Source organism: Cinclus cinclus, chromosome 10 (genome assembly GCF_963662255.1).
Source record: "Cinclus cinclus chromosome 10, bCinCin1.1, whole genome shotgun sequence".
Taxonomy (NCBI): Eukaryota; Metazoa; Chordata; class Aves; order Passeriformes; family Cinclidae; genus Cinclus; species Cinclus cinclus.
The window spans coordinates 19199528-19227074 of record NC_085055.1 but is presented as its reverse complement, the minus strand read 5'-3'; the positions used below and the strand labels follow the sequence as shown (position 1 = coordinate 19227074).

The window sequence follows — 27547 nt, the reverse complement described above, 5'->3', positions numbered from 1 at the left end:
AACCCCAGAATGCCTGGCTGGAGCTCGGGAGGTCTTGTGCTCCTCTCAACTGCTCTGGGCACATCCAACTTCCAGGTCAAACTCTTCAGCAGGCTCTGGGCCTTCTCCTGCTGCCTTCTGAGCACCGAGCCAGCTTAACTAAGAGGTCACTCTCCATTGTGCAGATCTCCCAGGCTTGTTCTTGTCTTCCTCCTGGCAGCACAGGGATTTCCTGTGTTGCAATTTTTAATACTTGTTATTGCTGCCTCTTGCCCTTTGACAGTGCACCTCTCAGGAGAGTTTGGCTTCCTTCTCTCCAGGATGGCCAGGAAGCGCTGGCGACATCAGTTCCATGTCCCATCCACACCTTGCTCATCTTCACCAGGTTGCACAAGTGCAGTGCCCTCAACCGGCCCCTGTGTCAGGGGCTGCAGCCCTTCTGTTCTGCCTGGTCCTCTGGCAGTGCCTCTCTCTGTTAAGAGATCACCAAGACCTCTCTTGTCCCGGGGACACCAAATGGGGACAGCAACCCTGATGTGGCCTCTGCAGTGCGAGGAAAGGGCACCATCCATGGGGTGATCAGATCCCAGGCTCGTGGGATGAGATCTGGACATGGACAGTGAGGAACTCTCTGGGTTCAGGGTTAGAGCTCCCCAGAGGACATAGAGTGGAAGCTCTGTTGGGACAGACTTTCTCCCTGCTTTGCAGCCCTTCTCACCTAGAGCTGTTCCTTGTCGCTGGCAGGCACCTGTGTGACAGTGGCAGTGACCAGAGGACATTGGGACAAGGCCCACAGCTTCTGCAGGCAACTGGGAAGTTTGTTCTTCTCAGAGCAGGAGCAGAGGACTTCCAGTGGTCTCTCCCAACCTCCTTTATCCTGGGCTACCCTGCATCCCATGGGCCCTTGAGCAGCCACCAAAAGGCAGTGTCTTTTGGAAAGCTGCAGCAGCTGCACAGGATTACACGGATGTACAAAGTGGTTTGGGATCAGTCCTAAAAGGTCTGGAAATGCCCCTGACAAAGGCAGAAATTATGGAGGAAAGAGGCTGTGTGCTCTGGTATCCCTGGAATGCCTGAGTCCAGGGCATCGTGTGCACTCCTTCCCACATCAGCATGATTCAGGTTTGCCTGAAGCTCAAGTTGGATTTTCCCAACTCTTCCACATCACAGTCATTCCCACATGCTCTGGGGGACTGATCCAATATCCCTTTGAACTGTGAAATTAATTGAATGGGCAAAGTGATGCCTGTCCCAGGAAAAGGAGCCATGAGCTTTGGACTCCCTGCCCTCAGCCCCCTCCCCAAAGCTGCCATCCAGATCCTGGCCTCAGGGCTGGACACACTGAGCAAAGTGGGTCAATTTGTGTGGGAGAACGTGGCTCAATTTGTCTTTCAGGGAGAGGTGGAGGCATGGCTTTGATCACCTTCCTACGTGTGGGTTTCCTTGCTTCCTAGAGGATCCCAAGTTCCCAAGCTGAGGCCGCAGCTCTAGTTGTAAAATGCATGAGGGCCTTGTTTAGTTTTCAAGGGACACTTGGCTGTGGAGATTCCCTGACACAGGCAAGGCTGAACCTGCTCTTTGCGTCCGTCTCTCTAAGTTGGAGTGACGTTGGATTTTATGGGGGATGGCCACTCAGTGCAGATGGAATTGGATGGATGGTGGCACTCAAGGAGTTGTGGACAAGAGCTCCATGTCCAACTCCAGTGGTGCCTGTGCCCAGTGCAAAAGTCCAGTTGTATCTGGGGCTGCATCCAGAGCTGTGTGGCCTGCAGGTCAAGGGAGGGGATTGTCCCGCTCTACTCAGCAGTCATGATCCCACAGCTGTGGTGCTGCCTCCACCTCTTGGACCCACAACGTTAGGAACACACGGACCTGCTGCAGGGGGTCCAGAGGAGCCACAAAGAGCATCAGGCAAGTGGAGCCATTGCCCGGTGTGGACAACCTGAGAGGGCTTCAGTAGTGTAACAAAGAGATGGGAAGGCTCCCAGAAGATGTCTAGTCAAGAAAGGGAAGGATACTTGCTTGGAGTGTGTGGAGATGGGTCAAGGGCAACAGGTTCAGAACTGAAAGACGGTACATTCAGATTAGATATTGGGAAAGAATCTTTTCCTCTGAGAGGGGTGAGATACTGCAACAGGTAGTCCTGAGAAGATGCGGAAGCTGTTTAGGGGGATGAAGCTGGATGATTTTAAGGTCCATTCCAACCTCAAGTGATTCTAAGAGTCTTTGCAAAATACTGGGTTCTTCAAAGTGGGAGAACAACATTTGAGATGAAAGAGGCAGGGACCTCATGGGCAGGAGGGCTCACAAGTGGCCACTCCCAGGAGTTTGGATGTTTCAGGAACCAGGAATGTTTGTGGCCCCACAGGGCTCTGGGACACGGCATAAAAGGCTGCTCTGCTCCAGGCTCTGCATCCTGGTCTCTGGCATCCCTTTCCTCGAGGAACGAGGTAAGCCTGAGTGCGCTCCATCCCTGCCTGTGGGCTGAACTGCTGGCATGGAGGCCGCCCGGGTTGATCCTTGGGCTTCCCCAGCTGGGCCCTGACACAGAAGTGTTGAAGGGCCGCCAGCCTTTCCATGCTGGTGCCTGGGGACAGCTGGGAAGAGGGGGCTTGTTTGCAGCAGAAGGGGGTGGATGGGGCTCAGTCCCTGGGGGATGTGCCCAGCAGAGTCTGCACCTGCCGTGGCGTAACAAAACGTCGCAGCGCATCCCCGGCCATGTCCAACACAGCCATGTGTGCTGTGGGGATGGGCTGTGAGCAGTCTTTGCACAGGGGCCTTCAAGGCACTGTGCTGGGTCCTTCTTCCTGAAGTGGGGGGGCGTTCCCGTGCCGTGCCACTGGGAGGGCACGAGGAGGGTGTTGGGAGCCGTAGGCACAGAGTGTGTTTGGAAGAGCAGATGTGTCCCTGGAGAGAGCTGAGGCGCAGAGAGACAGACTGATGCTGGGGCTGCTTGGTGCTCCCTGCTCTGTGTTGCAGCTTTGCCTCCTGCACCGAGAGATGTCCTGCTGCAGACCCTGTCCCCCCCGGCCCTGCGGCCCCTGTGGCCCAACGCCCCTTGCCAGCAGCTGCAGTGAGCCCTGCCTCGCCCGCTGCGCTGACTCCACGGTGTACATCGAGCCTTCGCCCGTGGTGGTGACCATGCCGGGCCCCATCCTCACCTCTTTCCCTCAGAGCACAGCCGTGGGATCCTCTCTGTCCGCTGCTGTGGGCAGCTCCCTCAGCACCGCGGGGGTTCCCATCTCTTCTGGGGGCTCCCTTGGCCTGGGGGGGTCAGGCCTGTGTCTGCCTTTGTCCCGCTGCGGGCAGATCTGCTGAAGCCTGCGGATCCTCCCCTTTGTCCGTGGCTAATGGGCCCATCTCCTTGCCTCCCTGCTCCCCGCAATGTGTTCCTTGGTCTCTGTTGTGTGCCATTGCTTTTGCTCCTTCTCATTAAAGCCTTTGAGCAGCATCTCTCCAGAGTCCTGGTCCTTTGTTCTCCTCCTCCCTCACACACCACCTGTTCTGCCAGGCTGAGCGCTGGCTGCTGTCCTGAGCATCCCAGCATCGGGACAAAATCTCCCCGAAATTACACCAGAGCACCAAAGCCTCAGTCCCTATGCTGGAATTTGTAGCCTTCAGATCTCAGCCGTGCAGGTCCCACTGCCAATTTGTTCCTTGTCAGAGTTTATATAGGTATTTTCAGTAAATTTTCCATCCTCTCAAAGCTTCCTCACAATATCATGGCAAATTCAATCTTCTCTCTCCTATTGCTGATGTTGGGATGTGTCAGTGGGATGAGTAGAGGACTGTGGGCTGGAAAGGAGAAAAACACTTCTTCCCACGGCTGGACATAGGCAGCGATGCTGCAACAGCGTTTGATGGCAAACTTCACCCTGTCACTCACTAAATGGACAAAGCACAAAGAGAATGTTGAATTGAAATCAATGCTAAATGATTTACAGGGAGACTGCATTCAGAACTGTATGGAACTGCAGAGGATATGGATACAGAATTAAAAGGGTCCAGAAGGGTTTAGCATTGCCCGATCCACAGTCAGAGCAAGGACTAAATTAAAAATTCACAGTGACAGCATTCATACCATTGTCATTTCTCTCTCCTGTACTTAGAGGACTGTGGGGCCTCATCATCAGTGATGGCCTTTCGAGTAGCCCAGCTTTATGGTTCTCAAGCTGTAGGAGATGTTCCACCCGAGGGACGTGCTGGCACCTCCTGCTGTGCTCCAGGAGCCTGCAGGATCTTCACTCAGTGCAGAGCTGTTTATGGGCTCACAAGTTGATTTGCCTTAGTCATCAGAGATGGAACCTTACATTCCTTCTCTGGCATAATCCATGGCGCTAACTACTTGAAAGAACTCCCAAGATATGTGGAAATTGTTTCCAAAAGTGCAGCTACAATGGTGGTCTTCCACTTGGGCGACAGTTCATCGGGAACTTTGAAGTTATAAGTTAGGTAGAATGCTACTAGGAGTTTTCCGTCTGTCAAATTTTAAGGTTAAGATATTAATTAGTTTCAAGGTATAAGTTGAGGTAAAGTGCTGTCAAGCTTTTAGTCCATGTTCCTTTATATCCTTGTCCTCACTGTGTTTTGTCAAACGCACACAAGCACTCCCCTTCTCCTAGACAGTTCCCTTCTGTTCATTTCTGTTTGGCTTGCTTAGATTTTGTTTGGCTTTGTTGTTGCTTGTTTTTCTTTGTTGTGCCTCAACTGTCCTGTAATTAGGAGAGAGTAAGTCTTGGGAAGAAACTTTGTTGTGCTTTCCTTTAATATTAAATGTGTCTTTTGCTGATAGGCTTGGCAGTGATTGTTGAAGCAATCTCACACAGTCAAACACAGTGAGCGGAGCTGTGGGCTCCAGTGCCTGGGTGTCGGTGTCGTGGCACAGGGTATGTGATGAGCAGCCAGGGAGGGCTGGAGCAGGTAGTTGTGGCCGAGTGGTGAAGGCGATGGACTAGAAATCCATTGGGGTTTCCCCGCGCAGGTTCGAATCCTGCCAACTACGGGGCACGCGCCCCTTTTGGGCTGCGGGCAGCTGACCACGCTGCACAGCTCCCAGCCCACGGCTGCACCTGCAGCCCCCGCTGTTCCCGCACAGCAGCAGCCGCAAGGGATGAGCTGCTGGCAGCCCTGCCTGCCTCCTGAAGGCCTTTCCTCAGGGCAAGGGAAAAGCCTGAGTGAGGGCCAGCTTGTGAGTGAGGGCAGGGGACAATAGTCTGTGCCTGCAGACAAGCAAACCCACCCTGCAAGGGAAAAGAAGCTCAGAAGTCCTGTCAGCATCCAGGAAGAGGGAGAGGGAGAGGAGAAAAGCAGACAGCACCTGGAGCTGAGCATTTATTTCATCACCTGGCACTGGCACCAAGTGGAAAAGGCAGGAACCTGCACCTTGACAACCAGTTTAGCACCAAGCGCCTAGTACTGCAATCTTTTCCTTCAGAGTAACCGTGAGCAGCACGGAGCTGAGGCACCACCACAGTTTGCACAGCTAGAAGGGGAGAACTCTTTCCAAGCAAAGGCAACCCGTGTGCCTCCCTGGGCAGCAAAGAACGGAACTGTGGGGCAGGTGCAGTCGTGCAGCCTGCTGGCAGCAGAGCTGGATCTCTGGGCAGGGCCGCAGCGTTCAGGCTGTGGCTGGATTTTGGGTGCCCTCATCCCCAGCAAGGCCCAGGGCTGCAGCCTGCCTCGGGGGTGCCTTGAGCACGTGCAGCGCCAGGGCGGGTGGCCAAAGGGCAAGTGTCAGTGCAGGGCTGTGGGCTGAGGTGTGGGAGAAGGGCAAGGCCAGGCCCTGGATCTGCGAAGCGCGCGCCCGAGGGAGATGAACGTGTCAGGGAGTCTGCTTTGTGGGGTGGGGGAGGCAGAGCAGAGAGGAAGGCAGGGAGGGAGGGCCAGCAGTGGCCGGCAGCATCAGGCTGCGCTGAGGGCAACGGCAGCCAAGGCTGAGGAGGAGCAGAGTGGCGCAGCGGGAGCGTGCTGGGCCCATAACCCAGAGGTCGATGGATCGAAACCATCCTCTGCTAAGGCTCTTTTTTCACCAACACGGTCTCCCTATCACCTACCCATCAGCTTTTACCCTGCCTGGCTCTAGCTCTTTGGGCAACCCTGCCCATAGCCCTCCTCCTCCTCCTCCTCCTCCTCCTCCTCCTCCCTGTGCCCTGCTCCCTGCTCCGGATGGAAATGATAGAGCTTCTCTAATTTATTTAAACTAACTTTAGCCAGGGGTTTGTTCACCCATGCCCGGGGCAAGGGGAACCAAAGCTGTTCTTCAAAAGATTGTGGTTACCCAAGGTTTGGGTTTCCCTGGGTGGGGCCTGGTGTTTTGCTCTCACTAGTCCTTATGGAGATGGAGTAGCTCGGGCCGGAGAAGAGGAGGCAAGGGGGCTTCTGCTGCGTGAAGGTAACTTGCCAAGGCGTGCCCTGAGTGAGAAAGAGCTTGTTGCATTTTGGGAAAGAGAAGGTTGTGTGAGGTTCTGAGCCTGGCACTTGTGAGAGAGGCCACAGCAGGCTTGCAGAAGGAGCTGTGGAGCCGCCCTGAAGGATGGTGGGATTAGAGAGCGCTTGGAGGCCGTGCAGGAAGGCTGCACTTGGTGATCGACGTCCAAGGTGATGGAGGGAGAGGTAGGCTGAGCGGGGCCGAGCACAGGGGCCAGAGGGGACCTGTGCAGAAGGTCCCATGGTGTAATGGTGAGCACTCTGGACTCTGAATCCAGTGATCTGAGTTCAAATCTCAGTGGGACCTCAGTCCTTTTGCTCCCTCAGGCTTCCTCTCCCTCAGCACGCTTACACACCCACAGCTCTACTCTGCTGCTGCTTCACTTGGGGACTGTTCTCCGAGGAATGACACAGCAGCTGAGGTGCAGACCACCCTCTCCAAATGGGTCACGCACAGGAGGCCCCTATGGCAGGTGCATCCAAAACCAAAAGGGATACTGAGCTACAGCCTCGGGACAGCTGTTCCCAGGCAGGAGCATTCCCACAGTAACAGCAGGTTACTCGGTGTGCCATTGCTCGTATGCCCACCCCGGTCCAGTGCTCCTTTCTTGCTCCTTTCCTGTGCGGCTCCTTTTCCTCTCCTCCCTGCCAAAGTCTTCCCATTGCTCTGCAATCACGTCCAGGAGCTCCGCCAACATTAGCAACTGCCCCATCTTTAGGGTTACATTTGTAGTCGTGGGAGAGGGAAGGACCTTCCTTGCAGAGCAGGTGGTGTGTGAGGGAGGAGGAGAACAAAGGACCAGGACTCTGGAGAGGTGCTGCTCAAAGGCTTTAATGAGAAGGAGCAAAAGCAATGGCACACAACAGAGACCAAGGAACACATTGCGGGGAGCAGGGAGGCAAGGAGATGGGCCCATTAGCCACGGACAAAGGGGAGGATCCGCAGGCTTCAGCAGATCTGCCCGCAGCGGGACAAAGGCAGACACAGGCCTGACCCCCCCAGGCCAAGGGAGCCCCCAGAAGAGATGGGAACCCCCGCGGTGCTGAGGGAGCTGCCCACAGCAGCGGACAGAGAGGATCCCACGGCTGTGCTCTGAGGGAAAGAGGTGAGGATGGGGCCCGGCATGGTCACCACCACGGGCGAAGGCTCGATGTACACCGTGGAGTCAGCGCAGCGGGCGAGGCAGGGCTCACTGCAGCTGCTGGCAAGGGGCGTTGGGCCACAGGGGCCGCAGGGCCGTGGGGGACAGGGTCTGCAGCAGGACATCTCTCGGTGCAGGAGGCAAAGCTGCAACACAGAGCAGGGAGCACCAAGCAGCCCCAGCATCAGTCTGTCTCTCTGCGCCTCAGCTCTCTCCAGGGACACATCTGCTCTTCCAAACACACTCTGTGCCTACGGCTCCCAACACCCTCCTCGTGCCCTCCCAGTGGCACGGCACGGGAACGCCCCCCCACTTCAGGAAGAAGGACCCAGCACAGTGCCTTGAAGGCCCCTGTGCAAAGACTGCTCACAGCCCAACCCCACAGCACACATGGCTGTGTTGGACATGGCCGGGGATGCGCTGCGACGTTTTGTTACGCCACAGCAGGTGCAGACTCTGCTGGGCACATCCCCCAGGGACTGAGCCCCATCCATCCCCTTCTGCTGCAAACAAGCCCCCTCTTCCCAGCTGTCCCCAGGCACCAGCATGGAAAGGCTGGCGGCCCTTCAACACTTCTGTGTCAGGGCCCAGCTGGGGCAGCCCAAGGATCAACCCGGGCGGCCTCCATGCCAGCAGTTCAGCCCACAGGCAGGGATGGAGCGCACTCAGGCTTACCTCGTTCCTCGAGGAAAGGGACGCCAGAGACCAGGATGCAGAGCCTGGAGCAGAGCAGCCTTTTATGCCGTGTCCCAGAGCCCTGTGGGGCCACAAACATTCCTGGTTCCTGAAACATCCAAACTCCTGGGAGTGGCCACTTGTGAGCCCTCCTGCCCATGAGGTCCCTGCCTCTTTCATCTCAGGCATTTTTCTCCAGTTTCACACCACCCCACATGGAAAGGATTCATGTGTGTTGCAACTTCCTAACACCACTGGACTTGGACTTGGAAGTGCCAGGCCAGTGTACAATGTGAGTTGAAATGTGTTTGTGTAGTGTCCATTGCTTCTGTCACTTGTTCTTCTTGATGGTTAATTTGGCTCCAGTTACAGTGCAATTCAGCCATGAAGAAACACCTCAGGTCAGCTCTCAGGAGCTCTCAGTGCAGGCGCTCAGGCTACTCCTGAGAGTCATTGCTCTGAGATGTTCAGAGGACTGTGGGTCAGTTGAGGCAGCACGAGTGAGGACACTGCACGAGGCCACAGTAGGGAAGAGACCCAGCTCTGCAGGGAGGTGGCAAAGCCCAGTGGCAAGGAAAGGCCATGTTCAGCTGGAAGGATGTCCCTGCAGGCCTGAGTGACAGCCATGGGGAACTTGCTTACTGTCCACGGCCGGGTTTTGTGATCAAAGAGATGCCGCGTCCCTCCCTGAAAGAGACCCACAGCCACACGGACCTGTTTTACTCAGCTCATGCCAGAGGCCAGAGTCCTGGCTGGCAGCTCTGGGGAAAAGGCTGAGGGCAGGGAGCCCAAAGCCCATGGCTCTTTCTTTCTGGGACTGGGCTGGAGTTTCCCATTCCATGCATTTTACATTTCAAAGGGACACTGGATCAGTCTCCCAGAGCACAGAGTGGGTGTCCTCATGATGGGGAAGAGCTGGGAAAATCCCTGAGCTCCAGGCAAACCTGAGTCACTCAGTGTGGACTTCAGCGGACTGGGTGCCACACACTCAGGTGCTCAAGGGATAACAGAGCTCGTTTCCTCAATGTTCTGCTGCCATGAAGGGTATTTCCCCACCTTTGATCCCCATTCATGGATCACCTGGTGCTTCTCTGCAATCTCCTGCATTTGCTGTCTTCTCCCAAGGCATGGCCTTTTGGTGGCTGCTCATGGGCTGTAGTGACTCAGAGTACTCCAGATCAACCCCAGAATGCCTGGCTGGAGCTCGGGAGGTCTTGTGCTCCTCTCAACTGCTCTGGGCACATCCAACTTCCAGGTCAAACTCTTCAGCAGGCTCTGGGCCTTCTCCTGCTGCCTTCTGAGCACCGAGCCAGCTTAACTAAGAGGTCACTCTCCATTGTGCAGATCTCCCAGGCTTGTTCTTGTCTTCCTCCTGGCAGCACAGGGATTTCCTGTGTTGCAATTTTTAATACTTGTTATTGCTGCCTCTTGCCCTTTGACAGTGCACCTCTCAGGAGAGTTTGGCTTCCTTCTCTCCAGGATGGCCAGGAAGCGCTGGCGACATCAGTTCCATGTCCCATCCACACCTTGCTCATCTTCACCAGGTTGCACAAGTGCAGTGCCCTCAACCGGCCCCTGTGTCAGGGGCTGCAGCCCTTCTGTTCTGCCTGGTCCTCTGGCAGTGCCTCTCTCTGTTAAGAGATCACCAAGACCTCTCTTGTCCCGGGGACACCAAATGGGGACAGCAACCCTGATGTGGCCTCTGCAGTGCGAGGAAAGGGCACCATCCATGGGGTGATCAGATCCCAGGCTCGTGGGATGAGATCTGGACATGGACAGTGAGGAACTCTCTGGGTTCAGGGTTAGAGCTCCCCAGAGGACATAGAGTGGAAGCTCTGTTGGGACAGACTTTCTCCCTGCTTTGCAGCCCTTCTCACCTAGAGCTGTTCCTTGTCGCTGGCAGGCACCTGTGTGACAGTGGCAGTGACCAGAGGACATTGGGACAAGGCCCACAGCTTCTGCAGGCAACTGGGAAGTTTGTTCTTCTCAGAGCAGGAGCAGAGGACTTCCAGTGGTCTCTCCCAACCTCCTTTATCCTGGGCTACCCTGCATCCCATGGGCCCTTGAGCAGCCACCAAAAGGCAGCGTCTTTTGGAAAGCTGCAGCAGCTGCACAGGATTACACGGATGTACAAAGTGGTTTGGGATCAGTCCTAAAAGGTCTGGAAATGCCCCTGACAAAGGCAGAAATTATGGAGGAAAGAGGCTGTGTGCTCTGGTATCCCTGGAATGCCTGAGTCCAGGGCATCGTGTGCACTCCTTCCCACATCAGCATGATTCAGGTTTGCCTGAAGCTCAAGTTGGATTTTCCCAACTCTTCCACATCACAGTCATTCCCACATGCTCTGGGGGACTGATCCAATATCCCTTTGAACTGTGAAATTAATTGAATGGGCAAAGTGATGCCTGTCCCAGGAAAAGGAGCCATGAGCTTTGGACTCCCTGCCCTCAGCCCCCTCCCCAAAGCTGCCATCCAGATCCTGGCCTCAGGGCTGGACACACTGAGCAAAGTGGGTCAATTTGTGTGGGAGAACGTGGCTCAATTTGTCTTTCAGGGAGAGGTGGAGGCATGGCTTTGATCACATTCCTATGTGTGGGTTTCCTTGCTTCCTAGAGGATCCCAAGTTCCCAAGCTGAGGCCGCAGCTCTGGTTGTAAAATGCATGAGGGCCTTGTTTAGTTTTCAAGGGACACTTGGCTGTGGAGATTCCCTGACACAGGCAAGGCTGAACCTGCTCTTTGCGTCCGTCTCTCTAAGTTGGAGTGACGTTGGATTTTATGGGGGATGGCCACTCAGTGCACATGGAATTGGATGGATGGTGGCACTCAAGGAGTTGTGGACAAGAGCTCCATGTCCAACTCCAGTGGTGCCTGTGCCCAGTGCAAAAGTCCAGTTGTATCTGGGGCTGCATCCAGAGCTGTGTGGCCTGCAGGTCAAGGGAGGGGATTGTCCCGCTCTACTCAGCAGTCATGATCCCACAGCTGTGGTGCTGCCTCCACCTCTTGGACCCACAATGTTAGGAACACACGGACCTGCTGCAGGGGGTCCAGAGGAGCCACAAAGAGCATCAGGCAAGTGGAGCCATTGCCCGGTGTGGACAACCTGAGAGGGCTTCAGTAGTGTAACAAAGAGATGGGAAGGCTCCCAGAAGATGTCTAGTCAAGAAAGGGAAGGATACTTGCTTGGAGTGTGTAGAGATGGGTCAAGGGCAACAGGTTCAGAACTGAAAGACGGTATATTCAGATTAGATATTGGGAAAGAATCTTTTCCTCTGAGAGGGGTGAGATACTGCAACAGGTTGTCCTGAGAAGATGCAGAAGCTGTTTAGGGGGATGAAGCTGGATGATTTTAAGGTCCATTCCATCCTCAAGTGATTCTAAGAGTCTTTGCAAAATACTGGGTTCTTCAAAGTGGGAGAACAACATTTGAGATGAAAGAGGCAGGGACCTCATGGGCAGGAGGGCTCACAAGTGGCCACTCCCAGGAGTTTGGATGTTTCAGGAACCAGGAATGTTTGTGGCCCCACAGGGCTCTGGGACACGGCATAAAAGGCTGCTCTGCTCCAGGCTCTGCATCCTGGTCTCTGGCGTCCCTTTCCTCGAGGAACGAGGTAAGCCTGAGTGCGCTCCATCCCTGCCTGTGGGCTGAACTGCTGGCATGGAGGCCGCCCGGGTTGATCCTTGGGCTTCCCCAGCTGGGCCCTGACACAGAAGTGTTGAAGGGCCGCCAGCCTTTCCATGCTGGTGCCTGGGGACAGCTGGGAAGAGGGGGCTTGTTTGCAGCAGAAGGGGGTGGATGGGGCTCAGTCCCTGGGGGATGTGCCCAGCAGAGTCTGCACCTGCCGTGGCGTAACAAAACGTCGCAGCGCATCCCCGGCCATGTCCAACACAGCCATGTGTGCTGTGGGGATGGGCTGTGAGCAGTCTTTGCACAGGGGCCTTCAAGGCACTGTGCTGGGTCCTTCTTCCTGAAGTGGGGGGGCGTTCCCGTGCCGTGCCACTGGGAGGGCACGAGGAGGGTGTTGGGAGCCGTAGGCACAGAGTGTGTTTGGAAGAGCAGATGTGTCCCTGGAGAGAGCTGAGGCGCAGAGAGACAGACTGATGCTGGGGCTGCTTGGTGCTCCCTGCTCTGTGTTGCAGCTTTGCCTCCTGCACCGAGAGATGTCCTGCTGCAGACCCTGTCCCCCCCGCCCTGCGGCCCCTGTGGCCCAACGCCCCTTGCCAGCAGCTGCAGTGAGCCCTGCCTCGCCCGCTGCGCTGACTCCACGGTGTACATCGAGCCTTCGCCCGTGGTGGTGACCATGCCGGGCCCCATCCTCACCTCTTTCCCTCAGAGCACAGCCGTGGGATCCTCTCTGTCCGCTGCTGTGGGCAGCTCCCTCAGCACCGCGGGGGTTCCCATCTCTTCTGGGGGCTCCCTTGGCCTGGGGGGGTCAGGCCTGTGTCTGCCTTTGTCCCGCTGCGGGCAGATCTGCTGAAGCCTGCGGATCCTCCCCTTTGTCCGTGGCTAATGGGCCCATCTCCTTGCCTCCCTGCTCCCCGCAATGTGTTCCTTGGTCTCTGTTGTGTGCCATTGCTTTTGCTCCTTCTCATTAAAGCCTTTGAGCAGCATCTCTCCAGAGTCCTGGTCCTTTGTTCTCCTCCTCCCTCACACACCACCTGTTCTGCCAGGCTGAGCGCTGGCTGCTGTCCTGAGCATCCCAGCATCGGGACAAAATCTCCCCGAAATTACACCAGAGCACCAAAGCCTCAGTCCCTATGCTGGAATTTGTAGCCTTCAGATCTCAGCCGTGCAGGACCCACTGCCAATTTGTTCCTTGTCAGAGTTTATATAGGTATTTTCAGTAAATTTTCCATCCTCTCAAAGCTTCCTCACAATATCATGGCAAATTCAATCTTCTCTCTCCTATTGCTGATGTTGGGATGTGTCAGTGGGATGAGTAGAGGACTGTGGGCTGGAAAGGAGAAAAACACTTCTTCCCACGGCTGGACACAGGCAGCGATGCTGCAACAGCGTTTGATGGCAAACTTCACCCTGTCACTCACTAAATGGACAAAGCACAAAGAGAATGTTGAATTGAAATCAATGCTAAATGATTTACAGGGAGACTGCATTCAGAACTGTATGGAACTGCAGAGGATATGGATACAGAATTAAAAGGGTCCAGAAGGGTTTAGCATTGCCCGATCCACAGTCAGAGCAAGGACTAAATTAAAAATTCACAGTGACAGCATTCATACCATTGTCATTTCTCTCTCCTGTACTTAGAGGACTGTGGGGCCTCATCATCAGTGATGGCCTTTCGAGTAGCCCAGCTTTATGGTTCTCAAGCTGTAGGAGATGTTCCACCCGAGGGACGTGCTGGCACCTCCTGCTGTGCTCCAGGAGCCTGCAGGATCTTCACTCAGTGCAGAGCTGTTTATGGGCTCACAAGTTGATTTGCCTTAGTCATCAGAGATGGAACCTTACATTCCTTCTCTGGCATAATCCATGGCGCTAACTACTTGAAAGAACTCCCAAGATATGTGGAAATTGTTTCCAAAAGTGCAGCTACAATGGTGGTCTTCCACTTGGGCGACAGTTCATCGGGAACTTTGAAGTTATAAGTTAGGTAGAATGCTACTAGGAGTTTTCCGTCTGTCAAATTTTAAGGTTAAGATATTAATTAGTTTCAAGGTATAAGTTGAGGTAAAGTGCTGTCAAGCTTTTAGTCCATGTTCCTTTATATCCTTGTCCTCACTGTGTTTTGTCAAACGCACACAAGCACTCCCCTTCTCCTAGACAGTTCCCTTCTGTTCATTTCTGTTTGGCTTGCTTAGATTTTGTTTGGCTTTGTTGTTGCTTGTTTTTCTTTGTTGTGCCTCAACTGTCCTGTAATTAGGAGAGAGTAAGTCTTGGGAAGAAACTTTGTTGTGCTTTCCTTTAATATTAAATGTGTCTTTTGCTGATAGGCTTGGCAGTGATTGTTGAAGCAATCTCACACAGTCAAACACAGTGAGCGGAGCTGTGGGCTCCAGTGCCTGGGTGTCGGTGTCGTGGCACAGGGTATGTGATGAGCAGCCAGGGAGGGCTGGAGCAGGTAGTTGTGGCCGAGTGGTGAAGGCGATGGACTAGAAATCCATTGGGGTTTCCCCGCGCAGGTTCGAATCCTGCCAACTACGGGGCACGCGCCCCTTTTGGGCTGCGGGCAGCTGACCACGCTGCACAGCTCCCAGCCCACGGCTGCACCTGCAGCCCCCGCTGTTCCCGCACAGCAGCAGCCGCAAGGGATGAGCTGCTGGCAGCCCTGCCTGCCTCCTGAAGGCCTTTCCTCAGGGCAAGGGAAAAGCCTGAGTGAGGGCCAGCTTGTGAGTGAGGGCAGGGGACAATAGTCTGTGCCTGCAGACAAGCAAACCCACCCTGCAAGGGAAAAGAAGCTCAGAAGTCCTGTCAGCATCCAGGAAGAGGGAGAGGGAGAGGAGAAAAGCAGACAGCACCTGGAGCTGAGCATTTATTTCATCACCTGGCACTGGCACCAAGTGGAAAAGGCAGGAACCTGCACCTTGACAACCAGTTTAGCACCAAGCGCCTAGTACTGCAATCTTTTCCTTCAGAGTAACCGTGAGCAGCACGGAGCTGAGGCACCACCACAGTTTGCACAGCTAGAAGGGGAGAACTCTTTCCAAGCAAAGGCAACCCGTGTGCCTCCCTGGGCAGCAAAGAACGGAACTGTGGGGCAGGTGCAGTCGTGCAGCCTGCTGGCAGCAGAGCTGGATCTCTGGGCAGGGCCGCAGCGTTCAGGCTGTGGCTGGATTTTGGGTGCCCTCATCCCCAGCAAGGCCCAGGGCTGCAGCCTGCCTCGGGGGTGCCTTGAGCACGTGCAGCACCAGGGCGGGTGGCCAAAGGGCAAGTGTCAGTGCAGGGCTGTGGGCTGAGGTGTGGGAGAAGGGCAAGGCCAGGCCCTGGATCTGCGGAGCGCGCGCCCGAGGGAGATGAACGTGTCAGGGAGTCTGCTTTGTGGGGTGGGGGAGGCAGAGCAGAGAGGAAGGCAGGGAGGGAGGGCCAGCAGTGGCCGGCAGCATCAGGCTGCACTGAGGGCAACGGCAGCCAAGGCTGAGGAGGAGCAGAGTGGCGCAGCGGGAGCGTGCTGGGCCCATAACCCAGAGGTCGATGGATCGAAACCATCCTCTGCTAAGGCTCTTTTTTCACCAACACGGTCTCCCTATCACCTACCCATCAGCTTTTACCCTGCCTGGCTCTAGCTCTTTGGGCAACCCTGCCCATAGCCCTCCTCCTCCTCCTCCTCCTCCTCCTCCTCCTCCTCCCTGTGCCCTGCTCCCTGCTCCGGATGGAAATGATAGAGCTTCTCTAATTTATTTAAACTAACTTTAGCCAGGGGTTTGTTCACCCATGCCCGGGGCAAGGGGAACCAAAGCTGTTCTTCAAAAGATTGTGGTTACCCAAGGTTTGGGTTTCCCTGGGTGGGGCCTGGTGTTTTGCTCTCACTAGTCCTTATGGAGATGGAGTAGCTCGGGCCGGAGAAGAGGAGGCAAGGGGGCTTCTGCTGCGTGAAGGTAACTTGCCAAGGCGTGCCCTGAGTGAGAAAGAGCTTGTTGCATTTTGGGAAAGAGAAGGTTGTGTGAGGTTCTGAGCCTGGCACTTGTGAGAGAGGCCACAGCAGGCTTGCAGAAGGAGCTGTGGAGCCGCCCTGAAGGATGGTGGGATTAGAGAGCGCTTGGAGGCCGTGCAGGAAGGCTGCACTTGGTGATCGACGTCCAAGGTGATGGAGGGAGAGGTAGGCTGAGCGGGGCCGAGCACAGGGGCCAGAGGGGACCTGTGCAGAAGGTCCCATGGTGTAATGGTGAGCACTCTGGACTCTGAATCCAGTGATCTGAGTTCAAATCTCAGTGGGACCTCAGTCCTTTTGCTCCCTCAGGCTTCCTCTCCCTCAGCACGCTTACACACCCACAGCTCTACTCTGCTGCTGCTTCACTTGGGGACTGTTCTCCGAGGAATGACACAGCAGCTGAGGTGCAGACCACCCTCTCCAAATGGGTCACGCACAGGAGGCTCCTATGGCAGGTGCATCCAAAACCAAAAGGGATACTGAGCTACAGCCTCGGGACAGCTGTTCCCAGGCAGGAGCATTCCCACAGTAACAGCAGGTTACTCGGTGTGCCATTGCTCGTATGCCCACCCCGGTCCAGTGCTCCTTTCTTGCTCCTTTCCTGTGCGGCTCCTTTTCCTCTCCTCCCTGCCAAAGTCTTCCCATTGCTCTGCAATCACGTCCAGGAGCTCCGCCAACATTAGCAACTGCCCCATCTTTAGGGTTACATTTGTTGTCGTGGGAGAGGGAAGGACCTTCCTTGCAGAGCAGGTGGTGTGTGAGGGAGGAGGAGAACAAAGGACCAGGACTCTGGAGAGGTGCTGCTCAAAGGCTTTAATGAGAAGGAGCAAAAGCAATGGCACACAACAGAGACCAAGGAACACATTGCGGGGAGCAGGGAGGCAAGGAGATGGGCCCATTAGCCACGGACAAAGGGGAGGATCCGCAGGCTTCAGCAGATCTGCCCGCAGCGGGACAAAGGCAGACACAGGCCTGACCCCCCCAGGCCAAGGGAGCCCCCAGAAGAGATGGGAACCCCCGCGGTGCTGAGGGAGCTGCCCACAGCAGCGGACAGAGAGGATCCCACGGCTGTGCTCTGAGGGAAAGAGGTGAGGATGGGGCCCGGCATGGTCACCACCACGGGCGAAGGCTCGATGTACACCGTGGAGTCAGCGCAGCGGGCGAGGCAGGGCTCACTGCAGCTGCTGGCAAGGGGCGTTGGGCCACAGGGGCCGCAGGGCCGTGGGGGACAGGGTCTGCAGCAGGACATCTCTCGGTGCAGGAGGCAAAGCTGCAACACAGAGCAGGGAGCACCAAGCAGCCCCAGCATCAGTCTGTCTCTCTGCGCCTCAGCTCTCTCCAGGGACACATCTGCTCTTCCAAACACACTCTGTGCCTACGGCTCCCAACACCCTCCTCGTGCCCTCCCAGTGGCACGGCACGGGAACGCCCCCCCACTTCAGGAAGAAGGACCCAGCACAGTGCCTTGAAGGCCGCTGTGCAAAGACTGCTCACAGCCCAACCCCACAGCACACATGGCTGTGTTGGACATGGCCGGGGATGCGCTGCGACGTTTTGTTACGCCACGGCAGGTGCAGACTCTGCTGGGCACATCCCCCAGGGACTGAGCCCCATCCACCCCCTTCTGCTGCAAACAAGCCCCCTCTTCCCAGCTGTCCCCAGGCACCAGCATGGAAAGGCTGGCGGCCCTTCAACACTTCTGTGTCAGGGCCCAGCTGGGGCAGCCCAAGGATCAACCCGGGCGGCCTCCATGCCAGCAGTTCAGCCCACAGGCAGGGATGGAGCGCACTCAGGCTTACCTCGTTCCTCGAGGAAAGGGACGCCAGAGACCAGGATGCAGAGCCTGGAGCAGAGCAGCCTTTTATGCCGTGTCCCAGAGCCCTGTGGGGCCACAAACATTCCTGGTTCCTGAAACATCCAAACTCCTGGGAGTGGCCACTTGTGAGCCCTCCTGCCCATGAGGTCCCTGCCTCTTTCATCTCAGGCATTTTTCTCCAGTTTCACACCACCCCACATGGAAAGGATTCATGTGTGTTGCAACTTCCTAACACCACTGGACTTGGACTTGGAAGTGCCAGGCCAGTGTACAATGTGAGTTGAAATGTGTTTGTGTAGTGTCCATTGCTTCTGTCACTTGTTCTTCTTGATGGTTAATTTGGCTCCAGTTACAGTGCAATTCAGCCATGAAGAAACACCTCAGGTCAGCTCTCAGGAGCTCTCAGTGCAGGCGCTCAGGCTACTCCTGAGAGTCATTGCTCTGAGATGTTCAGAGGACTGTGGGTCAGTTGAGGCAGCACGAGTGAGGACACTGCACGAGGCCATAGTAGGGAAGAGACCCAGCTCTGCAGGGAGGTGGCAAAGCCCAGTGGCAAGGAAAGGCCATGTTCAGCTGGAAGGATGTCCCTGCAGGCCTGAGTGACAGCCATGGGGAACTTGCTTACTGTCCACGGCCGGGTTTTGTGATCAAAGAGATGCCGCGTCCCTCCCTGAAAGAGACCCACAGCCACACGGACCTGTTTTACTCAGCTCATGCCAGAGGCCAGAGTCCTGGCTGGCAGCTCTGGGGAAAAGGCTGAGGGCAGGGAGCCCAAAGCCCATGGCTCTTTCTTTCTGGGACTGGGCTGGAGTTTCCCATTCCATGCATTTTACATTTCAAAGGGACACTGGATCAGTCTCCCAGAGCACAGAGTGGGTGTCCTCATGATGGGGAAGAGCTGGGAAAATCCCTGAGCTCCAGGCAAACCTGAGTCACTCAGTGTGGACTTCAGCGGACTGGGTGCCACACACTCAGGTGCTCAAGGGATAACAGAGCTCGTTTCCTCAATGTTCTGCTGCCATGAAGGGTATTTCCCCACCTTTGATCCCCATTCATGGATCACCTGGTGCTTCTCTGCAATCTCCTGCATTTGCTGTCTTCTCCCAAGGCATGGCCTTTTGGTGGCTGCTCATGGGCTGTAGTGACTCAGAGTACTCCAGATCAACCCCAGAATGCCTGGCTGGAGCTCGGGAGGTCTTGTGCTCCTCTCAACTGCTCTGGGCACATCCAACTTCCAGGTCAAACTCTTCAGCAGGCTCTGGGCCTTCTCCTGCTGCCTTCTGAGCACCGAGCCAGCTTAACTAAGAGGTCACTCTCCATTGTGCAGATCTCCCAGGCTTGTTCTTGTCTTCCTCCTGGCAGCACAGGGATTTCCTGTGTTGCAATTTTTAATACTTGTTATTGCTGCCTCTTGCCCTTTGACAGTGCACCTCTCAGGAGAGTTTGGCTTCCTTCTCTCCAGGATGGCCAGGAAGTGCTGGCGACATCAGTTCCATGTCCCATCCACACCTTGCTCATCTCCACCAGGTTGCACAAGTGCAGTGCCCTCAACCGGCCCCTGTGTCAGGGGCTGCAGCCCTTCTGTTCTGCCTGGTCCTCTGGCAGTGCCTCTCTCTGTAAGAGATCACCAAGACCTCTCTTGTCCCGGGGACACCAAATGGGGACAGCAACCCTGATGTGGCCTCTGCAGTGCGAGGAAAGGGCACCATCCATGGGGTGATCAGATCCCAGGCTCGTGGGATGAGATCTGGACATGGACAGTGAGGAACTCTCTGGGTTCAGGGTTAGAGCTCCCCAGAGGACATAGAGTGGAAGCTCTGTTGGGACAGACTTTCTCCCTGCTTTGCAGTAGAGCTGTTCCTTGTCGCTGGCAGGCCCCTGTGTGACAGTGGCAGTGACCAGAGGACAAGGCCCACCGCTTCTGCAGGCAACTGGGAGGTTTGTTCTTCTCAGAGCAGGAGCAGAGGACTTCCAGTGGTCTCTCCCAACCTCCTTTATCCTGGGCTACCCTGCATCCCATGGGCCCTTGAGCAGCCACCAAAAGGCAGTGTCTTTTGGAAAGCTGCAGCAGCTGCACAGGATTACACGGATGTACAAAGTGGTTTGGGATCAGTCCTAAAAGGTCTGGAAATGCCCCTGACAAAGGCAGAAATTATGGAGGAAAGAGGCTGTGTGCTCTGGTATCCCTGGAATGCCTGAGTCCAGGGCATCGTGTGCACTCCTTCCCACATCAGCATGATTCAGGTTTGCCTGAAGCTCAAGTTGGATTTTCCCAACTCTTCCACATCACAGTCATTCCCACATGCTCTGGGGGACTGATCCAATATCCCTTTGAACTGTGAAATTAATTGAATGGGCAAAGTGATGCCTGTCCCAGGAAAAGGAGCCATGAGCTTTGGACTCCCTGCCCTCAGCCCCCTCCCCAAAGCTGCCATCCAGATCCTGGCCTCAGGGCTGGACACACTGAGCAAAGTGGGTCAATTTGTGTGTGAGAACGTGGCTCAATTTGTCTTTCAGGGAGAGGTGGAGGCATGACTTTGATCACCTTCCTACGTGTGGGTTTCCTTGCTTCCTAGAGGATCCCAAGTTCCCAAGCTGAGGCCGCAGCTCTGGTTGTAAAATGCATGAGGGCCTTGTTTAGTTTTCAAGGGACACTTGGCTGTGGAGATTCCCTGACACAGGCAAGGCTGAACCTGCTCTTTGCGTCCTTCTCTCTAAGTTGGAGTGACGTTGGATTTTATGGGGGATGGCCACTCAGTGCAGATGGAATTGGATGGATGGTGGCACTCAAGGAGTTGTGGACAAGAGCTCCATGTCCAACTCCAGTGGTGCCTGTGCCCAGTGCAAAAGTCCAGTTGTATCTGGGGCTGCATCCAGAGCTGTGTGGCCTGCAGGTCAAGGGAGGGGATTGTCCCGCTCTACTCAGCAGTCATGATCCCACAGCTGTGGTGCTGCCTCCACCTCTTGGACCCACAACGTTAGGAACACACGGACCTGCTGCAGGGGGTCCAGAGGAGCCACAAAGAGCATCAGGCAAGTGGAGCCATTGTCCTCTGAAGACAGGCTGTGAGGGCTTCTGTTGTGTAAGGAAGAGAATGCCAGCGGCAGCAGATAAATGCCATATTCACACTTATCAAGGAGAAGAGGCGCTGGCACGGGTGGTGCCAAGGGCCTGGGAGTTGGGTGGGGTTGGCTTGGGGCGAGGGTGGAATCGGGGCTCCAATGGGTGTGTAGCCATGCAATGTCCCTTTCAGCTGTTGAGATGAGTGGCCTGGTGGGACCACTGAGCAAGGGGGATTATCTAGTTTTTTGGGGCTCATGCAGGCACAGCACCAGTGGCAGGTGTGAGCAGTTGGGGTAGGCAGCATGCAAAGGGTCTGTCAGGGCATGAGGGCAGCATGGGGTCCGTCAGGTGATTGAGTGGGGCTGCGCTTTGTTCTACGAGTTTGCCAGGGCTCAGATTGCCAGCTGACATGAACCACACCTTTGTGCTTTTAAGCACTACAAGAGTGGAGATGGTCCTGAGGACTGACTTTCAGATTCTGACATCTTTTGGTTGGCCAGGATTTGCTGCAGAGATTGCTCCACTCCACCTTCCTCCCTCTCCAGATCTGTTCCCAGGATACCAGTGGCTGCACAAAAGGGGCACCCAGAAATCGGACATTTCTCTCCCAGCAGGCCACTTTGTGTTCTAGAGCCTTTTTTGTATGGGAGCAGCTGCTCGATGCTGGAAAAACACCTGTGAGAGGAGAAAAATGCGACAGCAAATACATGTGAGAAGGAAGGTGTTTAGTCCTAGTAAGCTGTATGCTATTTCAGTGCTGCTAAGAAAAGGGGGTAACTTAGGGATGCTTTCTGTCCTGATACCTCCTTCTCTCTAAGATATAGCTGCTTGGACTCAGGAGATACTGAGGGTGTGTCAAAGTGATTGCGGTGTGAGTATCAGGTTCCACAGGGAACAGGGTTCCACCTGCTTTCTGCCCTGGGACATGCCTCAGTCTGAACTACAGCAGGAAATGCTTCACTTTAGCCATGGACTGTCACCTTGAGAGAATATGATGAATGCTATATATACAGTTGGGAAGGAAAGTGCACATCACCTGTGTGTTTCATCTAGTATACAGACTGCAAAGAGACTATAAAGGCCAGCACTAGCTTTTTGTTCTCAGAATTTTTCTTTGGGAACAGCTGCTGAATGTTTTGAAGGGCTTTGAGATCTGCAAGAGTGAGAAGGTAAGATGGTACATAGAGCTTGAAGGAGAGTGCAGATATCCAGGGAGCTGGATGCAGTCCAGCGGGTGCAAGCTACATGTTGAGCCGTTGATGGCACAGAAAAGCTTCTATAAGAAAGGGGCCGTTCTGCAATTGCCTTTTCTTTTGCAGCCTATTAACTGCACAGCCAACAATGAAACGATTATTCTTCCTTCCCTGCTACATGTGTGATCCCATTCTGCTGGTGTCCAAGAGCCAGGATGCACAGCAGAGCTCTTCCACAAACTGCTCTCACACAAATGGGGTGAGGCCAGAAAAGTGCTTGGCTTTGTCCTGGGCGCTGTCAGCGCTCATCAAAACAACCACACGATGGTGATGTCGACTCGCAAAAGAAGGAAACGCACGGAGCCCTGCTCCAAACCATCCCAAGTGCAGAGCCAAGTTGGAAATGTCCCTGCTCTCAAACCTACAGTGTCAGGATAAAAAGATTTCACTGATCATCCAAGTGCAAACCCTTCTTTGCACCACATTCAAATAGCAGCATGAACTCCTTCGCCCTAACAAAGCTTTTCACTCTCGCAGAATCCAGCCACAAACTTGAAAGCATCTGGCAAAAACAGAGCTCACAAAAGTGCCAGCCGAGAAAGCTCTTGCTGCCTGCAACAACTGCACCCATCAAACTACCAGCCGATCCTGCTATCAGCACCTTCCTTCTCACCTCCAAGTACCACCCTAAGCCTTCAGTCTCACAAAGTGAGGATCCAAACAGAATGGCACCAGGGACTGCTCACACACTAGAGCTGCCAGGACAAAAAGCTCAAGAGCTTGGCGTTTGCATTCCCTGTGAAAGTTCAACAGCTCTAACTCAGAGAACTGCCTATTGGGAAAAGCCTTTAAAATCACTAAGACCACCCAAAGTGCAGATCCAAACTTCCTTTCTTTGCCAAAGGGAGGAGCTGGAAGACCATCTAAAAAGAAATGGCATTTACCTACCCCCCCCCCCCCCCCCCCCCCCCAAAATGCAAAACATCCACGGACCGATCCCTTAAAATGTGCTGGAACACCATTACTGGGCATTACCCTGCCGGGGGCACTAGATCAGCTGCACAAGAAGACTGAGCATAGCTGCTCACCTTGCCCAAAAGAAGTGTGCTGCCTGAATTTCAGAAGGCCACCTCTGAGAAGTGAGAACCACATGCCAAACTGAATCTTTCAGGAAACCACCTTCCAGAGATGGATACCTACTCTAATTGTTCAAATTGAGGCAGTGCTTCCACACCAAATATGCCAGGACAGAATGTTGCTGCCACCCTTGGCCTGCACAAGGCAGCACTTTACCTGCACCTCCAGCACTGTGGCTATGTGCTTTTCTTCCCACGAAAAAAATGCTGCCATTCTCCTTCAGGAACCTAGCAAGCAAAAGTTGCATACTGCCTCCAGTATTGCATACATCCAACAATTGCTCCTACTCAGAAGAGGCCAAGATAGAAAGGTCTTGCTGGACTATTCCTCCCCATGGTACCTTAACAGCTGCTCCACCAACACTGACACCATGTCCTTTGTTTCCCAAGGAAAGGCACTCCGAGTCACTTCACCTTGCCTTCAGCACCTTGCTTAGTTTTTTCTGGCCTACATTTGCTTTTTACTTGCCTTGCCTCTCCCTTGCCTTGCCCCACCTACAACCTCTTTGCTTTGCCTTGCCTACCACTCTCTTCCTTGCCTTCCAAGGCAATGCAAACCAAGTGTAGGCAACTGTGGGTAAGTCAATGGAGAGGTAGGCAAGGCCAGAGCAGTGTGGGGAAAGCAAATAGAATAGTAGGTGAGAGAAGGCCCAGAAGTTCTAGGCAAGGCTGGCCATAGGAAGGCACAGCCAGTGATGAGGCCAGGCAGAAAGAAGAAGACCAAATTCTGAACTGTGGCCAACAAGATTTTACTGCACTATGTCCATAGTGGAATTCTGGAAAACACAAAGGGTATGGTCCTCTCGAAATGTTCCCAAGGAACCACACTGACCTTATCTTTGACTCCAGCCCAGAGGGAGATCTCTTCCCAACATCTCTGGCTGTTTTTGGTATGTCCTGATGGTTCCCACGCTGACACTCAACAGGTTCCTCTGCCCAATGCTTTGGCAAGTGTTCCTGAGGCACCACAGAGAAAGGAGCGTCTTACAGAGTCTTGGGATTCAGGGGATAAAAAAGGAGTTTCCAGTCTTTTGCATTTCCCACTCTGTCAGCTTTAGCATCAGGGAGACAGAGAGAGTAATGGATTTTACAGATCTTGGTCTCACTGCAGCCTACCTGCAGGTCCAGTCTAACAGGAAGTAGGAAGAAAACAGGTCAGGATGAATACCCTACTTCCAGAAAATCATCATAATCCACAAATCATTAAGTAGAGCTGTAAGAACGTCCCAAAACGTTCATTTCCCTGTGGACTGAGAGCTCAGAGTGGCACCAAGTTGAAGCACAGACTGGGCCTGCCATGGACAGACTGTGGAAATCCCTGAAGCAAAAGCTACTTGGCCAATTCTGTAATATATTCCAAAATTAGACTCCTGAAATACAACCATCTCTACTCTCACCTGGTGGTGGAAGAACAAGCAACCATCTTTCCTCTGATGGTTTTTTTGAGATTTGCAGCGAACTGCAGCAGAAAACAACCAAAATCCATTTATTTCCCACCATCTGAAAAGTGGGAAAAAAGAACACAGGTGCACTCCTGGCACCCATCACCATGGGATCAAGCCCCTCCAAACCAACATTAGCAGAGACTGAATGCCAAAGCCCTGGGGACCAAATTGCTGGGGTTTATAAGAAAACTTTATTTTGGCAATAAAGCCCAGTTGATGTTTATCTCATCAGCCAGGCACAGCAGCATTTCCAGGAACCTGGCCAGGTGCATCTGCCTGGCAGAGAGCTCCCCCCTTTCAGAGCAATCTGTGGGGTACAGGGCCACCAGCAGGTAGGGGCTCGGCAGCATTCCCAGCCTTGGCTAATGCCTCCACAACCTCACCTGACAGTCAGTGTCAATCACCAGGATTTTTAATGCCCCAGCCTCAACTTGTTCCCATTACTCACCACACAAGGAAACACACCACACCCCAATAAATCTCCAATGGCCAGGGGAATCCCCTCCCTGTGCCAAAATGGGGGTGAGAGGGAAGCAAGCACCTGCTCAGCTCCCTTTTACACCTCTGATGGCTACAGAAAACCCCTCCTGCGCCTCAATTCCTTCACTCCATTACAGAAATTCATAGTAAGCTCTTACCATGTTTCTGCATGACAGCAGAGTAGGAGTACACCTACAAAACCATTCAGAAAGGAGCCCTGTGCAAACAGTTGAGAACTTAAATTCTCAGAACTCATTCATCTTTGTTTTCTTTGAACAGGAAAACCACAGAAGGTAAAGATCTTGATTAAACATATGACATCTGCTCTTTTTAGTTAGCTTCTCTGTAAGAAGTGCTGGTGTGAACATACACACCATTACTGCAGGATATATACAGGATTAAATTTACAAAGATAGTATCTTTAATGTGACTAATGCTGTACCCTAAAAGCCAGCCCAGCTTTCAGGATATGGAGGTTGAAGCTTTGATCCTCAAGGCAAAATACAGCTTCAAACTCGTGATACAAGTTTAACTTGCACAAGTTAATCAATTATATCATCAAAGAAGTTTGTACCTGCAAAACAGACAGGGAAGATTCAGTAAGTCAGTAGAGAGAGGAAAGGTGGATTCAGAACACACAGGAGCTGCTGGTGGCTCAGGCATGGGAAAAATTATAACAGGACACAGAACCAGGACATTTATCAACTCTTAAGATTTCTGTGCAGCTTGAGAACTGTTCAAGTTTAAACAGTTCTTTATCTGAATTTAATTTTGAAAACTGGTGTTTATATTTCAGTGAAATATTCCTGTGTCTGAAAGTGTCTTCAGTTTCATTCAGCTGGTCTCAAAGAAGACATCATTTGACCCTCCAATTTCTGTAATTATAGCAAGACCATAAAAACTTTTTGATTAATAAGGAAACTCACAAAAGAAAAAAAGGAGTATTTTTCTATTTCTACAAATAAATTCCAAAACCATGAATCAAGCAAAACTTTAAAGTCTTAACTAAAGATGAAATATATAAAAAGAGGGCATGATATAAAGTGTCCTTTCTTTTCTGAAGTCACAAAGTTGCCTGATCTGGTATTTCAAAAGGATTAGAAGCATCTCCTCATGCCCAACGGGATGCACATGTTCAGAAGATAAATATTTAGGAGATCTTTCTAGAGAGATAAAATTCTGCAGAAAAAAACCCATTTATTTCATCTTTTTGTGCACAAGACACAACATCCTGGGATAGGTTCCTATCCCAGCTGTCAACTTATCAAGTTATTTGACAATTAAAAACATTTGTTCCCACTTCTCTGGGGGATGGGAATACCAAGCAATGCAAGGAACCAGCCTCTCCAGACTTTTTTTCAGCTCAGATTCAGCAGGAAACTGGAAGTCACGGATCTCAGAGAGGAGGAAGTTTCTGTATTACAACTACAGATTTATTTCTCTTATTTTTATGTGAGAGCAATTACTGATAGTAAAGTTGTGTATCACATTCCTTAGTGGGGGAGGGTTAATGATGTGAGAGCAACTGAAGTATGGAGTTTTAAACCTCAACATTAAGCAGCTCTATTATTAAAATTCATATTTATTCCAATCTTGTGCAATGCTCTTGTGACAGCTCAAAGAACTTTGATCTAAAACAAACTCTTACTTAAAATACTGCTGATCCTTCTAAGAAGGCAAATTCAACTGGGCTCCCAGAAGGCTGAAGAACCCACTGTTTCCCAGAGTGAGGCCCTGGAGTCAAGGGAAATTGCATATGAAAGGCAAACACACAAGACAAAAGGTGTATTAGCTGCAAATTAGGAATGGTCACTTGTGTCTTTGTACGTATGTGCAGAATGAGGTCATTTGGGGGCGCTGACCTTAATAACTGGACAGTTATTAAATTAAAAATTAATTAGGTCAGTTCAACAGCAAGTCACCAAAGTGACATGTCCCAACATCCTTTGAGTGGGCTCTTGGAATCATGAACAGTGAAGATGCTTCACTTTATGAACAGTAAATATGCTTTCCCCAAAGTGGATGGTGAGGAGAAGAATGAAATTACAAGGGGGATTTTCATGGAGCTCAGCTTGGGAAACACAGCCTAAGTCTCAAATACCAGTGAGGTAAAAGATGCAGCAAGATTAGAAATGAGAATAAATTAACTGGGTGGTTTTATTTGTATCATGAAAAACTAAGGTCAGTGAAAAATTTGTGCCGTCTTTGTACACAGGAAATGGTAGAGGCAGGGGTGGAGGGACAATCAGCAAATAATCAAGAACATAAAAGTTTCTGGCACAACTTGGAATTCATCTCAGAACTTCTGGAAGCAATCTTAATACTCAAAACATCAGTTCCTTTTCCAGATGTTTTTTTCTAATGAGGGTTTATTTATGCAATTAGATGGTAGGACTCAGGAAACATTTTAATACCAGCTGCGTTTGATGCCAGGCCAAGTTTACCCAGATAGTTTAATTTATGGGGGGGGGGGGGGGGGAGTTTGGTTCTGGTTTGGTTCATCTCTGGACAAGTCTTGATAGAATAGCCTAGAAGGGTCCAATTCTTATTAGTTCCTGAAAGTTAAAAGTTATCTCCAAATGAAGT

General features: G+C 53.0%; 4 protein-coding genes and 6 non-coding genes across 10 annotated transcripts; 8 read left to right on the top strand and 2 right to left on the bottom strand.

The window, feature by feature from the left end:
- The first annotated feature begins 2979 nt into the window (after window positions 1–2979).
- Window positions 2980–3297, top strand: LOC134047533 (feather keratin Cos1-1/Cos1-3/Cos2-1-like). Its single transcript, XM_062498778.1, has one exon. It carries the CDS (start codon window positions 2980–2982, stop codon window positions 3295–3297), a length of 318 nt encoding a protein of 105 aa, XP_062354762.1.
- A 1602-nt stretch (window positions 3298–4899) lies between these two features.
- Window positions 4900–4981, top strand: TRNAS-AGA (transfer RNA serine (anticodon AGA)). Its single transcript has one exon. It is a non-coding gene; the product is annotated as a tRNA-Ser (tRNA).
- A 940-nt stretch (window positions 4982–5921) lies between these two features.
- On the top strand, window positions 5922–5993 carry TRNAM-CAU (transfer RNA methionine (anticodon CAU)). The gene has a single exon. It is a non-coding gene; the product is annotated as a tRNA-Met (tRNA).
- Window positions 5994–6640: 647 nt separating this feature from the next.
- On the top strand, window positions 6641–6712 carry TRNAQ-CUG (transfer RNA glutamine (anticodon CUG)). Its single transcript has one exon. It is a non-coding gene; the product is annotated as a tRNA-Gln (tRNA).
- Window positions 6713–7354: 642 nt separating this feature from the next.
- Window positions 7355–7672, bottom strand: LOC134047531 (feather keratin Cos1-1/Cos1-3/Cos2-1-like). The gene has a single exon (XM_062498777.1). The coding sequence runs from the start codon at window positions 7670–7672 to the stop codon at window positions 7355–7357; it is 318 nt and encodes a 105-aa protein (XP_062354761.1).
- Window positions 7673–12099: 4427 nt separating this feature from the next.
- On the top strand, window positions 12100–12698 carry LOC134047530 (feather beta keratin-like). The gene is made up of 2 exons (XM_062498776.1): window positions 12100–12136; window positions 12361–12698. The coding sequence occupies exons 1-2, from the start codon at window positions 12100–12102 to the stop codon at window positions 12696–12698; spliced, it is 375 nt and encodes a 124-aa protein (XP_062354760.1).
- A 1602-nt stretch (window positions 12699–14300) lies between these two features.
- Window positions 14301–14382, top strand: TRNAS-AGA (transfer RNA serine (anticodon AGA)). The gene has a single exon. It is a non-coding gene; the product is annotated as a tRNA-Ser (tRNA).
- Window positions 14383–15322: 940 nt separating this feature from the next.
- Window positions 15323–15394, top strand: TRNAM-CAU (transfer RNA methionine (anticodon CAU)). Its single transcript has one exon. It is a non-coding gene; the product is annotated as a tRNA-Met (tRNA).
- A 650-nt stretch (window positions 15395–16044) lies between these two features.
- On the top strand, window positions 16045–16116 carry TRNAQ-CUG (transfer RNA glutamine (anticodon CUG)). The gene has a single exon. It is a non-coding gene; the product is annotated as a tRNA-Gln (tRNA).
- Window positions 16117–16758: 642 nt separating this feature from the next.
- LOC134047529 (feather keratin Cos1-1/Cos1-3/Cos2-1-like) lies at window positions 16759–17076 on the bottom strand. The gene has a single exon (XM_062498775.1). The coding sequence runs from the start codon at window positions 17074–17076 to the stop codon at window positions 16759–16761; it is 318 nt and encodes a 105-aa protein (XP_062354759.1).
- Window positions 17077–27547: the final 10471 nt, after the last annotated feature.

Excerpts from the sequence above, each read along its gene's own strand:
- LOC134047533 (XM_062498778.1), top strand. The coding sequence starts at position 2,980 with ATGTCCTGCTGCAGACCCTGTCCCCCCCGGCCCTGCGGCCCCTGTGGC.
- LOC134047531 (XM_062498777.1), bottom strand. The coding sequence starts at position 7,672 with ATGTCCTGCTGCAGACCCTGTCCCCCACGGCCCTGCGGCCCCTGTGGC.
- LOC134047530 (XM_062498776.1), top strand. The coding sequence starts at position 12,100 with ATGTCCAACACAGCCATGTGTGCTGTGGGGATGGGCT. Across the intron at positions 12,137-12,360 it reads GTGTGCTGTGGGGATGGGCT|CTTTGCCTCCTGCACCGAGA; the intron begins GTGAGCAGTCTT and ends TCTGTGTTGCAG.
- LOC134047529 (XM_062498775.1), bottom strand. The coding sequence starts at position 17,076 with ATGTCCTGCTGCAGACCCTGTCCCCCACGGCCCTGCGGCCCCTGTGGC.